At 46.6% G+C, this 14,221-nt stretch overlaps 6 protein-coding genes across 7 annotated transcripts; 3 read left to right on the top strand and 3 right to left on the bottom strand.

The window, feature by feature from the left end:
• Positions 1-8: 8 nt before the first annotated feature.
• Positions 9-998, top strand: LOC136192909 (small ribosomal subunit protein uS7-like). Its single transcript, XM_065981662.1, has one exon. The coding sequence runs from the start codon at positions 9-11 to the stop codon at positions 573-575; it is 567 nt and encodes a 188-aa protein (XP_065837734.1). The 3' UTR covers positions 576-998.
• Positions 560-2,875, bottom strand: LOC136192898 (isobutyryl-CoA dehydrogenase, mitochondrial-like). Its single transcript, XM_065981646.1, has 15 exons — positions 2,499-2,875; positions 2,345-2,445; positions 2,242-2,293; positions 2,073-2,190; positions 1,939-2,017; positions 1,847-1,877; positions 1,717-1,793; positions 1,602-1,665; positions 1,475-1,548; positions 1,328-1,414; positions 1,225-1,273; positions 1,077-1,174; positions 877-1,029; positions 723-825; positions 560-675 (listed from the first exon to the last, which is right to left on the bottom strand). Exons 1-15 carry the CDS (start codon positions 2,596-2,598, stop codon positions 608-610), a joined length of 1,254 nt encoding a protein of 417 aa, XP_065837718.1. The 5' UTR covers positions 2,599-2,875; the 3' UTR covers positions 560-607.
• On the top strand, positions 2,595-4,627 carry LOC136192899 (GRB10-interacting GYF protein 2-like). Of its 2 annotated transcripts, none has more exons than XM_065981649.1 (8): positions 2,595-2,689; positions 3,031-3,291; positions 3,342-3,425; positions 3,476-3,863; positions 3,918-4,061; positions 4,111-4,299; positions 4,356-4,407; positions 4,458-4,627. In XM_065981649.1, the coding sequence occupies exons 1-8, from the start codon at positions 2,686-2,688 to the stop codon at positions 4,482-4,484; spliced, it is 1,149 nt and encodes a 382-aa protein (XP_065837721.1). In that variant the 5' UTR covers positions 2,595-2,685; the 3' UTR covers positions 4,485-4,627. The 2 variants fall into 2 exon arrangements, with proteins under 2 accessions (XP_065837721.1, XP_065837720.1); XM_065981648.1 differs by lacking the exon at positions 2,595-2,689 and adding an exon at positions 2,721-2,942.
• LOC136192902 (all trans-polyprenyl-diphosphate synthase PDSS2-like) lies at positions 4,360-5,838 on the bottom strand. Its single transcript, XM_065981652.1, has 6 exons — positions 5,630-5,838; positions 5,452-5,576; positions 5,206-5,405; positions 4,831-5,109; positions 4,665-4,781; positions 4,360-4,618 (listed from the first exon to the last, which is right to left on the bottom strand). Exons 1-6 carry the CDS (start codon positions 5,833-5,835, stop codon positions 4,487-4,489), a joined length of 1,059 nt encoding a protein of 352 aa, XP_065837724.1. The 5' UTR covers positions 5,836-5,838; the 3' UTR covers positions 4,360-4,486.
• Positions 5,839-6,167: 329 nt separating this feature from the next.
• On the top strand, positions 6,168-13,648 carry LOC136192894 (protocadherin Fat 4-like). Its single transcript, XM_065981642.1, has 13 exons — positions 6,168-6,398; positions 6,485-8,238; positions 8,301-9,815; positions 9,872-10,031; positions 10,092-10,245; positions 10,300-11,017; positions 11,074-11,254; positions 11,303-11,758; positions 11,817-11,966; positions 12,021-12,211; positions 12,272-12,812; positions 12,874-13,163; positions 13,219-13,648. The coding sequence occupies exons 1-13, from the start codon at positions 6,272-6,274 to the stop codon at positions 13,492-13,494; spliced, it is 6,513 nt and encodes a 2,170-aa protein (XP_065837714.1). The 5' UTR covers positions 6,168-6,271; the 3' UTR covers positions 13,495-13,648.
• LOC136192908 (transcription initiation factor TFIID subunit 13-like) lies at positions 13,533-14,219 on the bottom strand. The gene is made up of 5 exons (XM_065981661.1): positions 14,151-14,219; positions 14,049-14,100; positions 13,897-13,994; positions 13,746-13,844; positions 13,533-13,689 (listed from the first exon to the last, which is right to left on the bottom strand). The coding sequence occupies exons 1-5, from the start codon at positions 14,178-14,180 to the stop codon at positions 13,624-13,626; spliced, it is 345 nt and encodes a 114-aa protein (XP_065837733.1). The 5' UTR covers positions 14,181-14,219; the 3' UTR covers positions 13,533-13,623.
• Positions 14,220-14,221: the final 2 nt, after the last annotated feature.

The following is a 14,221-nucleotide window of genomic DNA, read 5'->3' as shown; positions in this document are numbered from 1 at the left end:
CACGTGCTATGGCGTTGCTTCGTCGACCTCCGTTTCTCTGCGCTTTTCTTCGAACCGGATCGCCTATTCTATCGTTTCGCTTTACGTCGTCGAGTTCGAGCACTCCGCCCGCCGATTCGCACGCGAATCCGTCGATTTTCTACGACGAATTAGCGAACAAATTCGTCAATTGCATGATGTGGGACGGAAAGAAGTCCCTATCGCAGCAAATCTTTCGCAGGGCCCTATACGACGTCAAAAAAGAGCAAACGAAAGAGGAATGGGACTCGAGTCCGTTAGAAATCTTCCACAAAGCCGTCGAAAACGCGAAACCGGTCGTGGGAATCACGAAAATTCGTCGAGCGGGCAAAATGTATCAAGTGCCGGGGCCGCTCGCCGAAAAACGACGTCGCTTTCTCGCCATCAAGTGGATCATAACGGCGGCGAGAGAAAGACCCGGACATGGAATGTCTCGAAAACTCGCTCTCGAATTAGTCGACGCCTACAAGGGAGAAGGAACGGTAATTAGAAAAAAAGTCGAATTGCATAAGATCGCTGAAGCCAATCGAGCCTTTGCTCATTATCGATGGTGGTGAGTTGTTTATTAATAATAATTATTAATTAATCATCAGCGAAAAATGGGTGTGTCTGGCAAAAGGCCTCCGGCAATGATTCCCCTCATGATTTCATTGGTACCTTTATAAGGAGTCAGTATAACGATTTAATGATCATTGCATATATACCTTCTAAAATTTGGTGTACTCTTGTATCCCTCATGTACTGTTGGACGGCATAATCCTTCAAGTAGCCATAGCCACCGTGAAGCTGAAGTGCATCATTACAAATCTTAATTTAAAAGAGTTAGAAATTCAGCTACAAGTTTTCTTTTATTTGTACATTGAAACACTTGTCTGTGGCAAAAAGCTTTGCCATGGAACATAGGTGGACGGCCTGGGGCGATTTGCTGTCCAAGTGTCTCGCCGCATTTCGCACCATGAGTCGAGATGCGACGAGATCCGTTGCCATGTCGGCCAATTTGAATTGCAAATACTAATCAAAAAAATTAAATTGATTTATTAATTTTATATATAATGAACCTGGTTTTGAGCTAGTGGTCTATTGAATTGGACCCTGTCTTCGAGGTGTTCTCTAGTGATTTCTATTGATGACTGAGCAGCCCCCAAACTACAAGATGCTATAGGCAGACGTCAAAGTAACTAAATTATTCTCTTTAGTTAGTCAAACCTATGTTGATTCGTCCGCCGTTGAGCCCTTGCATAGCAATATTAAATCCCTATAGTGGATTAGTATTATTGACGAAAACGAGGTTTTCTATTATTATTCTCACTTGGCCCTCTAGTCCTATTCGATTTATAATTGGAATTCTGCAGTCTTCGAATATAACCATTCTCGTTGGTTGAGAATTCCAACCCACCTTGATCAAAGTAAAACTTCCCCTTCCCTCCCTCTCAGTCCCGTATTATAGTCTCGTTACTTTCTTTTCCTTGGCACCGAAGCTCAACCCCTTTGTACCATTTTCAACAAACATGCAAGTGATTCCTTTAGAACCTAAACACGTGATTTGATTTAATTAAATATCATACATTTTTTAAGTACCGTACCCTTTTCTCCAGTTCTTGCCATTACTACGTAAAAACCAGACGCCTGCCCTCCGCTAATAAAAGACTGAGAGGACAAAAAAGTCAGTTATTATTGCTACTAGATGTTGCAGTGTACTTTTGTTCCGTTGAGAACGTAGTGATCGCCGTCTCGTCTCGCTGATGTAGCGAGAGACGCAGCATCACTTCCCGCTCCTTTTTAAAAAAAATTTCTTTCTAAAGTAAACGTTTGTAGTTTGATTGTTTACCTGGTTCAGTCAGACAGTAGGAAGCGAATAGCTGACCCCAAGTACAGAATCACTACGTTTCTGTTAATTAAGTTTATTTTTTTTGTAATTACGTTCATAGATGCGAGTTGAGGAATCCATTTCTCTCTCTGCTCTTTATTTCCGAACTGATCCACCATCCAAACACACATGCTAACCCGGAAACGAGTCAAAGTTTCTCTTGGAGGAGAGTCGTGCTTAAATTTACTTGTGTATTGAAAGATAAGCCGTAGTGCTAACACAACCCCCAGCCAAAGCTTCGAATATGATGGACGCGTCGAGACGAGAGAGTCCACTGCCACCATAGTCAGTTCTTGTGTAAATTCCTACATAAAAGGATCTTTATCGTAATGGGGATTTTTTATTTAGGGTTGCACCTCCGAATCCTAGGTCAGCTGCCTGTTTTAGAACGTCTTGGGGGAATATTTCCTATGTCGAAAATTTGATACATTTGATGTGTCACGTGTGGGATTGCTCTACTTTTTCGTCCCACTTCTTCATGTGCGGTTTCATTTCATTTTGAGCAAATGCCGTAGCGACTTGCTGGAATTCTCGCTGCTCTTCGTTCAATCCGTCGGCAGCTGCGAGACTACGCTTTATCACCACGTCGCCGCAAGACGAAACTTTTTCGTACGATCTATGCAACTTCTTTCTAATGACCAATGGGTCAGGCTGCGGAGAGCCGAGGTAGGAAGGCTTGATCGCAGTAGTAGTCGACGGCCAAGCGACGTCATATTTAGGCACTAACGCGCGTTGTCAGTTTGAGTATTTCGCCATTTCTAAGGACATTTAGAAAAATTCGAAGGCGAGGATTCTCTGATATGGGTGAGTAACGTAAAAGTAACATTATCGACGTCTTTCTAATGGGAGGAAACCCTGAATCGGCGCGTCGCCTGTTTTCTTTGGGACGATGGCATGACAACGGGTTTGTAGCTAGTGCTCGAGACGGGATCTTAGAAAGAAAAAAAAATGTCTCGACACGGCGACGAGGAAGTGGCAGCGGCGACGAAATTGCAAGCTCATTTTCGGGGAAAACGGGCTCGCGACCGACTCCGACGACTTCGAGAGAAAGCCTATAGTATAGAAAAATAATAATAAATAGCAAAGACAGTAGGAGGGCTAGAGAGGGTGGACCAATCGGTTAATCGTGTTTGTCCTGTTGCTAGGAGAGAGAGACGACGCTGCTTTGCTCATACAGAGACGATATAGGGAGCATAGGGCGAGAAAAAAGCGAAGCGGAGAGGAGAATTTGGGAAGCGAGTTCGCCGCTTTGTACGAGAAGGAAATGAGCGTCGAAAGGAGAGGTGGGGAGGAGGAAGAGGAAAAGGAACGCGCGACTGCAGCGGCTACGATCGTGCAACGACATTATCGGGGAATGATTGGGCGACGAAAAGCGGCAAATTTAATAAGACAAAGAGAAGATCAAGGTATTATTACGTGTACTATAGATATTTTATTATTATTAATTAATTAACAGAAGCTGCGGCTAGAACTTTACAAAAACAATTTCGAAAATATAAATCTAAAAAAGAGGAGCACATTAAAAGAAGTCTCGCTTCCGGTTAGCAACCCAGCTATAAACAATCTAAAAAAAATAATTTTTCTTCACAGATATTCCTAAGAATATTGAAAGGCCAATGTTGAGCCAGCAAATCGTTGATGAGGTGACTCGCGCAATGGAACTGCTTATTCGACACGCGCCTGGAACGCTGGATGAAGATCAGATCAAAAGAACGCGAGATCTTGAACAGAAATCGCTCGCTAAAATACCGATATGGAAGCCCCCGGAAGTCGGCGAAAGCGACGATGATGACGTCGGCGCGACGAAGTCGCTCAGCTACGTAGGAATGACGAGAAAAAGAAACGTTTTGAAGAAGGAGAGTTTGTGGTCTTTGAAGAGACCTATCGTGATGCCGCATCCTCTCAAGAAACAAACTAATTATCTAAGAGTCTATTTGAAGTCTGTAGGAAAGCCGGAGAAGTCTAGCGCATCTATAAGGTGAAATTCGTGTCTGTGAACCGTTTTTTTATTTGAGATTCTTTAATTAAATAGAGCTCGATTTAAAAATCATCCCAAGGTTCAGTCTTCTAAATTGACTGAGATGTGGGATCTGAAGAAGAAGGAGAAGAACGACGTTTCTAAAGACGAACATGAAGTAAGTATTACTTCCGGACTCTCATGGGACTCTCAAGACAAGTAAGAGAGCGGGGACAGTCCGACGTTCTTCGCTCAATATTTCGCGTAGAAGCTGGTCAGCTCCCTATTCTGATACCAATCCCGCACAATTTATTCAAAGCGATTTTTCTTACTATTCTCCCAATTACGATTATCTTCACATGGGCTCAGCTCCCGTTCAGAAACCCCCTTATCAATTGGCCCCATCTAAACCGATTCGGCTGGAGCCGCTTCCAAGAGAACCGTGGCCGGCGACGAAGTACTGATAAATAATTCTCATCCGGGGGGGATAGATATATGTACGTTCTCCTATAGGCAACTACGTAAGAAGGGGCCTCAACTAAATGGGTACTCCCAACAATACAAGGTAAAACGAACGATTTTATTTTATTCCTAGTAGTACAAAGTGTTCCTTAGACATCGAATAACGGAAATAGATACTGAGTTTAGTTTGCTATAGTCTGGGCTATTTTTAGTAGAGTTTCCTTCGCTTCTGACGGGGGAAATTCGCCGAGAGCGGCTGCCGCTTTTTCGCTGTGATACTGAGCTAGATTTTTCAAAACATTAAAATGTTTATCCTAAAGAAATTTCAGTATATAGATACAGAAATAGAAGTGACGTCACCTCGATGGTACTGAAATCAGTGACCTTATCATTGATTCCAGTCTGAGCTATCACAACGTTACCGGATCGAAGCGATCCATACGCATTCGCACGAAACGGAATCATATCCTCGTGAATCTAGACAAGAATCCCTATATATATAATTTATTTATATAATGTTTTTTACTTGATTAGCTATTGCTAGATGCTGGCCATAGGCGTGTGCCATTACGTCACTGTCATTGGAACTGAGTAGCATTGCTGCCTGGCAACTTTTCCCTAATAGACTACCCGTTTGTAAATAGGTATGATGAAGCCAGCGATGGACCATCTGATTTAAATCAACTGATAGCGCGGATGGAACGAGCCAAGGAAACCTGTCTGGGAATATCGGTTCAGATGGTTCTATTTCGATGAATACTCCCTCGCTGATATCAGCAATCGCTTCAGATATCAATTCGACTACCTGGTGAGAAACTCACGTGAAATATTCCTATGTATTATATAAATTATATAATATATTTATATTATTATATTATGAAATATGTATATATATTATTGCCTTTGTATTGTGTAGTTTTGCCAGTTCGAGTGACGCGTTTGCAAGGAGAAAGTCTCCGGCTAGTATGGCCATTTTGTTTCCGTAGATTAGATCGTTCGACTCGTTTTCGTCATTCGGTGTGAGCGTCGTATCGTGCATAAGATAGCCCATGTGAATGAGTTCTGTTATTTCGGCTAATTTTCGCTGACTCGGAAGAATGCCTGTTTTTCGTGGAAATAACTACGATTTTCGATTTGTGACCCTAACCTGTCGCGTCTCTAGGTTCGAGAGGGGCTCGATGGGATGATAGCAACGACTGCGTTGCCTTGGATATGAGCAAAACGACTAATCCCCTCACGTGAATGTTATTTGGCTCGTTCAGTAGGAAACCTCTGGTCAAAGGACGTCGAAACGAGCGAATTCGACGCTTTTGGATTGTGTTTACCCAAGTTTTTTCAGCAAGGGATGTCTAGTGCCTGCCAATCGTCTGAAATTTCTCATCACGTTCGACATTTCGTCGCTGAGAAGATAGCGAAGGCCTAAGTAGGACGTAGGATGTCCGACTGTTTTTTCGGCCTCCGATAAGACGTGTCTCCACATGCTACTGGCGCGGACAAGAGAGATACGCGGAAAAATTCGACTAGAAAACATCTTGGATTGATATTCTTGAGACGCCCGGATCTAGTCGACTGATTGCGATTGCCTGCATCTTTGGATCGATGAGATGCTCTTTCAAAAGGACCGGCATCGTTCTTCGATATCTCCAACTCTCGAAAGTGGGTCCCCTTGGGGGAGCGAGCCAAAAATAGAGTCTCTATACACGGCTCTGATAACGATCACAAAACACGCCGGTACCTGGCGGTACCTCATCGTCACCTCACGATCGCCTCCCACGTTTTTGCAAATTTTCACGTGATTTCTAAAGATCGCTGCAATTTCATTGGTCGCTTGCAAAGGACGATGGGATACATGTGCACGTGAGAGCGACGATTTCGTGCCAGCCTCGGTCCGGTACTCAACGCGAAAGCATCTCGAGGGCACACTTGCGTTGCTTTGAGAAGGCTTTTGAGTGCGAAAAAAAAAAACGATGTTTCGTTTCAACGTTGCCGTTCTTCTTCTCGCCTTCGTCGCCTTTGCGTCTCTGTGGAGCGAAAGCGACGGTTGGCGTCGTCGTCGCCGCCGCTGGTGGCGTCCCGTCAATTGCGAAGTAAATGGTGAGTGCAAGGCGAACGGAAACGGGGTTTGGGAAAACCACGCCTTTTGAGTTTCTAAGGGGCGTTGCCTTTTCTTTTTTATATAGGCTGGGGAAATTGGGGCGGATGTAGCAATCGATGCGGCTATGGTTACCAATACAGACGCCGCTACGTGTGGCGTTGGTCTCAATGGGGAGGCCGCGGCTGTCCTCACTTGACTGAAAGCCGACGATGCGGTCGACCGAACGGCGGATGTCAGCAGATATGCAGAAATGGCCGCTGCTCTTGCTACGGTGGATACTATTCCTATGGCTACTACTACTGCGGTGACGTCAACGAATGTAGCAGTAACGGTGGCCGCGGTCCCTGCGCTCATCTCTGCTACAATACGGTGGGAAGTTATTATTGTCGATGCCATTACGGTTATTACTTGTCGGGACGAACGTCGTGTCGGCCCGTCGACTGCGGAAGGCCGAACGTGCCGAATTGCCCGGGCAGTGCCTATAGGGATCAATTTGGAACAACGTGCCAGAAAGTCATCGTTCCATCCTGCACAACGACATATCTCAACTACTGCTATCTCCAATGTCCCAGTAATTATAAATTGGCTTTTATTGGTGGACAAAGTGGCTACTCGTTTGGCCAGTACTATCCGTCCGTTTCTTATCAAAATCTTCCGCGCGTTCAGTGTCAAGGCACCGCGAAGTGGACGAATTATAATTCGATTCCGAGACTTTACTGCCGTCGAATCAACGATCCGCCCTACAATATTCAATCGACGAGTACGCGAGTGAACGAACACAGTCCACCCGAAACGGTCGTCGGAAGTTTGAGCGCTAGCGATTGGCAAGGCAACACGCTCAAATACACAATCGAACATTCGAAGGGTTACTACATTTTCGATATACAGGGAACGTCGTTGCGACTCAAGTTCTCGCCTCTGCTCAATTCGGCGTCCAAGCCGGGCGTCACGTCGCCGAATAATCAATACGAAGTCAAAGTACGATGCAGAGATGACGGATCGCCGAACATGTATCGCGACAAGGACTTTTATATTACGATTTTGGACGTGAACGATACGCCGTACAACTTGCGAGTTTCGTCGTATTCCGTGAAGGAAACGGCGTCGGTGAACGCCGTCGTCGGCACTCTGATGGCCAATGACGACGACGGTCGTTCGAGCGATCCTCACTCGCCTTGTTCCTCGTGGAAAGTCGAAGACCAATCAGGCGCTTTCAAATTAAAATCTCCTAATCAATTGGTTGTTGCTCGGCCGATTGATCACGAATCGCAAAAGATTCATCCGGTGACGGTCACGTGCGTTGATTACGATCACGTGTCGTCGAGCGGACGGCAAAGAAAGACGGCGTCGACGGTTATTAATGTCGTTATTCAGGACGCTCACGAGGCTCCGATATCGACGACTCTTTCTCATAATGACGTCGATGAGAATACGCCTGTTGGAACGACGATTGGTACTCTGACGGCTTCGGATCAGGATAAGGAATCGCTTACGTTTTCCGTGTCTCCGACGTCGTACATTAGCGGAGCCGATGCTCGTCTTTTCTCGCTCGGTTCCGTCAAGTGTAGCAATCCGGTGAATGGCAATATTCGCACGACTTGTACGGTCGATTTGAAAGTGAAATCGAAATTGGACTGGGAAGCGATTCATTTGATTTTGAAGACGCCGAAACTTATTATTCCCGCTCTCGTCTGCGTTCGCGACACGGCCGGTCACATTGTCTGCACGACGTTCCAAATCACCATTCACAACGTCAACGAAGCTCCGACGAACATTCAACTGGGATCGGCGACACTCGACGAAAATTCGCCACCGAATTCGGTCATTGGAAACATTTTGGTACGCAGGGGGGGGTCAATTGTTTTTAATTATTTATTTATTAATTTTTTCTTTGCGTTTAGTTTACTGATCCTGATAATCCGACTGAAGTCTTCCCCAACGGTTCGATCATCGAAACAATTCATCAGAATCCGTCTTGCGTTGTTGACACGTCGAAAGCGGGAAGTCATTCGTTCACCGTTCTTGGTCAATATCCGAATTTCTATTTGGCGACGTCATCGGGTTCTTCGTTCGACTACGAAACCCAATCGAAGTATCCCGTCTCAGTGCGATGCGACGATCACGGCGTTCCCAACAAATACCTCGTCAAAGATTTCGTCGTCACTTTGAAAGATATCAACGAAGCGCCGACAGCGATTAAATTATCGAATATGAAAATTAAGGAAAATTCCGGCGTCGGCACGCTTGTCGGCACCGTATCCGTCACCGATCCGGACAAGGGTCAAACGCACACGTGCTCCATCGTCGCCGGAAACACGTCGACGTTCGAATTCCGCGGCTATAACTTGGTCGTCAAATCGGCGATTATTGATTACGAAACAGATGATGAATACGAAATCACGATCCAGTGCATCGATAACGGATCGCCGCCTCTTAGCTTCGAAGACACGTTGGATATCGACGTCATCAACGTTCTCGAAGCGCCGACCGATATCGTCTGGGCGACGGGGTCGTGCGGCGTATTGCCGGAGAATAGCGACGCCGGTTTCAACATCGGCGAATTGAGCGTTTTGGATCAGGACGACAATCAGAATCCCCAGTGCAAACTTCTCGACGACGCGGGGAAAATTTTCGACGTTCAATCGCAGAATACGTTGATTATTACCGCCGGATCGGCGGCGTCGGCGTTGGACTACGAAACGATGGCCAATCACGTGCTCTATTTGACGGTGCGATGCACGGACACAAGCGGACAATATTTTGATAAGAAAATGTGCGTTAATGTAACTGACGCTAACGAACCGGCGACGAATATCAGTTTGACGGCGAATCTCGTGCGAGAGAACGAGTACGATGCGTTGATTGGGCAGTTGATTGTTACCGGGGATCCGGACGTCGGTCAAGGTCACAATTGCACGATTTTGGCCGATACGCCCGGTGTGAACGGTCACGACGCCAAATTCGATGCGATTAACGTGTTCTACGTTGAATACGACGCTTCGACGGATACGAATTATTTGAAGACGATTAGTAGCGTCGATTTCGAGGCGCTCGATCCCGCCGTTTTCGACGTCGACATTCGCTGCTTCGATATTCCGACCGACGGCGAGGATCCCATTCCCATCGAAGCGTACGACTTCAAAGTGTGGATGGTCGACGTTAATGAAATGCCGGAGACGCCGTGTCCCCAGGACGGAAGCACGTGGACGGTTCGAGAGGGAGCGTCGAACGGAACGAAGGTGACGGACTCATTGGATTCGTGGGATCCCGATAACGAGATTGCCAGCGAAGATGCGAAGAATCTCACTAAAGGACAGGATGCGCCAACGAAACAGCATCTCACCTATAAGCTCGTCAACGGCGACAGAGTGCCGTTCGTTTATAACGAACAATTGCAGAGAATTGAGAAGTTTGGGGTGAGAACGAACCGAACCGCCGTTCATAGGTCAATTATTTTATATGTTTCTTTTAGTACATCAATTTTGAGAAGACCAAGTCGTACAGCGTCTGTGTCAACGTCATGGACGACGGCTCTTTGAGAGATCCGATGAAAACGAGCGATGATGGTCAACCGACTTTCTTTGCTGGGCAACCGCTCAATCAGACGTATTGTTGCCCCGTCACCGTTCAAAGTGAGTCAAAGAAAACTATCCTCGTCAAGGAAAAATTACATTGATTGCTTTTTTCTTCAGACGCGCACGAACCTCCGTACAAACTCGAGCTCCTTCCGGCGAAAACTTGCAAAGGCGGTAAGAATGCCGGCATCGACGAGAACGCGAAAACCGGCACTGTCGTTGCGACGCTGAAGACGACCGATCAAGACGCGAACGACGTTCACACTTACGCGTAAGAAAATGCAACGATTTATTTATTTATTTATTTATTTATTTATTTATTTAGAATTGTCAATAATAATGAGGGCGACATTCCTCTTCGTATCGACAGCAATAACCGATTGGTCATCAAGAGCGGAGTCGATATCGACTTCGAAGCGACGAAAAGTTTCCTGGTGACGATTCGAACGACCGATCAGACGGGCTTCTCCATCGAACGCTCCTTCCGAATCGACGTCTGCAACGTGAACGAAAACGCGACAATGTGTCTCGTTCCGACCATGCGAAAATTCCCCGAAAATGCAATCGGATATCAAATCGGTCAAATTGTCGTCAATGATCCGGACTATCCGAGTCGACATTGTCCCGGACCGAACAATATTCCGCCTGTGGCGTTGGATCCCAGTGCGCCGTACGTTTACACGTGTCGCGTCGAAGCGCAGGGAGTCGCCGACATTTATATGGAATCCTTGTTCAATGTGACGGAGAAGCACGCTCTTGTTACGATAGGACAGGTCAACTTTGAGGCTCAGAAAACGTTCTCCGTTCCCGTTCGATGCATCGATCTGACGCATCCTCTTAAACATCAGATCTATGATCGGTTCACAATCGACGTGACGAATGTGAATGAGCCGCCCTACGACGTGCACGTCGTCGCCAATTTGACGTCGACGATGCCGAGCGCCGGCCTTACGAATTGCTCCTGCAAGACTATTTTCGAAGTCGTAGAAAACATGGAAACTGATATAGCGAAATTGGCTTGGATGGACCAAGACAGGGGACAGGTAAAAATGAAAAATATACAAAAAACTCAATCGTTAACCGTTGCGATTCTTTTTAGGATCACGAGGTGATGGTCCAGGGCTTCTTTAGCAATCGATTCGTCTTCAACTATCGAACGAACGTACTCTCAACGACGGGACTGAGTCACGAAACGAACCAAGGCTGTTACAATGTCACCGTGACGGACAACGGAAACCCGAAAATGTCCGGTTCCATGACCCTTTGCATCTTCGTTCAAAGTAATAAATCAATAAATAATCAAATATTTATTAATCTCTTTTTTTTAGATGTTCCCGAAGCTGCTACAGCTATTCGCGTTCTATGCCCCGATTCCAAGTTTTACGGACGTCCCGCCAAGTCGCCGACGGACGAGAATACGTTCACGTCGCTCGCTCGCAAGGATTACGGCTTCGGCGTCGCTAATTCGTCCGACGATTGTCGCCTCATTCGTCAATGCGATTTGAAAGACGGTACAGTTGTTGGCACGATCGTACCGTTGGACGAAGACCAGAGCGCCTTGTTCACGTTCGCTAATCCGGCCGGCGGCGTTCCGTTTAAAATTGGAACTCTTCTCGATGGTAATCTCAATGTGATCAGCGGCGGTCACGCGTCGGCGGCGAGACTCGAAGCTACGGGCAAGGGTATCGTCAACCAGATGCCTATCAAAACGTATCCGATTAAGATCGCCGTCACTGGCGACGACGGACTTACGAAAGATCTGTGGATAACCGTGCGAGCGTACAGTAAGATATTGTTGAGCAGTGTGTAGGGGGGGAAAAGATGCTATTGTTTATGTTTTAGATGATTGCGATTCGACGTTTGGCACTCCGGTGCCGTGCGGCGCAAACGCGTCTCTCATTACGGGGCAGTGCTCGACTCCCGGCAGCAGCGGAGGCTGTCGATGCGTCTGCAATGCGAAACACGTCGGAGATCCAGCTACCGGCTGCCAACGTAAGTGGCAACGGCTTTTCTTTCGTTTGCGTACGTTATAAGCGCTTTTTCTAGCTTGTCCTCGAGGCCAAAAGGATGGGGCTGGTAACGTTTGCGTTGACATTGACGAATGCGAGTCGAATCCGTGCCAGAACGGCGCTACGTGCCTAAATGGCAACGATAAATACGAGTGCTTGTGCGATTTGGGATACGAAGGAATGAATTGCGAAACGCAGACGGATTATTGTAGTCCGAATCCATGCAAGGTAAGAGATGGTGTCAACGCTTGATATTTGGGTATACGAATGCGCGTTTGTGTCGTCTAGAACGATGGCCAGTGTGTGAATCAGATCGGACAGGCAATGTGCGTGTGCGGCGACGGTTTCACCGGACAATACTGCGATCTTCACACCGGCTACTGTTCCGATAAAAATCTCTGCAGTTCCGCTTATACGTGCGTCTTCTCGAATCGCGAAACGTGCGTCGATCACTTTCACATTGCTCAAACGTACGCCGATGTGCCGTCGACCAAATTGCAAAGCAATGCTCAGCAATACGCCCTCGAGAATTACGTCGAGTCCTATTTGCAATTCGGAAGAATCGGCTATTCGTTGGAGGCGAGTCTCGACGCCGTATCGAGTCGTCGAAAGCGCGCCGAATTCACTTACAGCGTTGTCACGGTCAACTTTAAGCCTTGGAAGGGAATGGAAGACGGGAGAACGTTTATCGAATTTACCATTTTCAATCGAAGCAAACAGTGGCAAGCTGTCCCTGTGGCCGCTTTCTGCAATCTCATAAAAGGATCAGACATCCAATGCGTCAGTTACGACGACTGCTTGACTGTTAATCAGTTGGGAAAGAAGTGCAGTAAGTTTTTCTTTCGATTTTTGACGTCGAATTGCGCCATGCTGACCTTTTTCTTTGACAGATCCAGCTAGCATTCCTGCAACAATCGAGACGCCGTCATCTGGCGCTGTTCTTCCCAATGTTATCATAGGACCGCACACCAACATTGACCACGAACCGTCGACGGATGAGAAGACGCCATTCTTTGGGACTCTAACGGGCATAATCGTCATCGTCGCCATCTGCGTTGCCGTTATCATCGTCGCTGCTGTAACGATTTTCGTCGTCGTTCGTCGTCGCCGTCGCGGTAAGGGATCCTACTACGAAGAATTCGATGATTATGACGGATCTATGGCTGGAATGCCCGATGAGGTACGTACGTACCTCAGAAAATACCTTTTTTATATAAAAATTTTTCTGTTATTAGAGCACTCACGGCAATTTCCCCGCCATGAGTGGTAGCATGCGAGAACGAGCTCGTGGTCGGCCAAGAAGTGGCCTCGTAAATCCTCTCTATGACGCCGTGATGGCTGGAGATGAAGAGATCACCGGCACTGTTCAGAACGAGCTTTACGCGCCGAGTGACCAGATCAAGGTTTTTGATCAAGGTCCGGAAGGGGTCAGCGAGTATACTGGCGATACTACCGGTGGCGGTTACAACGATGATGATGATGTTGATCCATTATACGACAGGGTGAATTGATTCGTTTGACATATCATGAATGTAGAGACACCAGCTGCTTGTATGTTTGTTTTTGGATGTGGCCTTTTTTTTATTGACGTTTTATTTATATACGTTTTGCTGCACGTCAATTGATGTATACTACTAGTATCAATAATTTTCTTCGTCGAAGGCCTTTCTGGCTTTTTTCAGTTCTTCGTTCATCATAAGCAGTTCCTTTTAGCCACAAAGTAGAATCGTCAAATGACAATTAGTTAATTAATTAATCTTACCTTGACTCTCGTGTACTTCTTCGGGTCCTTTCTAATAAGAAATATGATATCTTCCACGTGAACACGGCCCTTTTTCCCGACGGACAAAGCCTTTAGCGTCTAAACAAACCGATGAGAAAATGTGACGATCGACGCGCGACGCGCGACGCACTGTCTCCGTAATAAACTCCACGACGATGTCTTCCAAGAGATCGACCGACTCCGCATAGGGATTAGGATCGTCGCCAAAGCCGTACATCATGCAGCGAACTGGGAAAACGCTGATCGATCGAGTTTCTTGCCTTCAAACGCTCTACTACTCACGTTCTCGGGTAAAAAGCCGTTTTCGCTTGGCCACCGGTTCCTGTTGGACCGTCTAAAAATGTTTCATAGACGTAGTATAGTGCTGGGAGCGCGCTGCCTTGCCAGATCGTCGTCGGGATCAGCATCGGCCATTTTAGAACGATCGCACGATCACGTGAAGGGAAGTAAGTCGC

Source organism: Oscarella lobularis, chromosome 11, assembly GCF_947507565.1.
Source record: "Oscarella lobularis chromosome 11, ooOscLobu1.1, whole genome shotgun sequence".
Lineage (NCBI taxonomy): Eukaryota > Metazoa > Porifera > Homoscleromorpha > Homosclerophorida > Oscarellidae > Oscarella > Oscarella lobularis.
The sequence above is the reverse complement of the archived record's forward strand: the minus strand, read 5'-3'. Positions and strand labels throughout refer to the sequence as shown.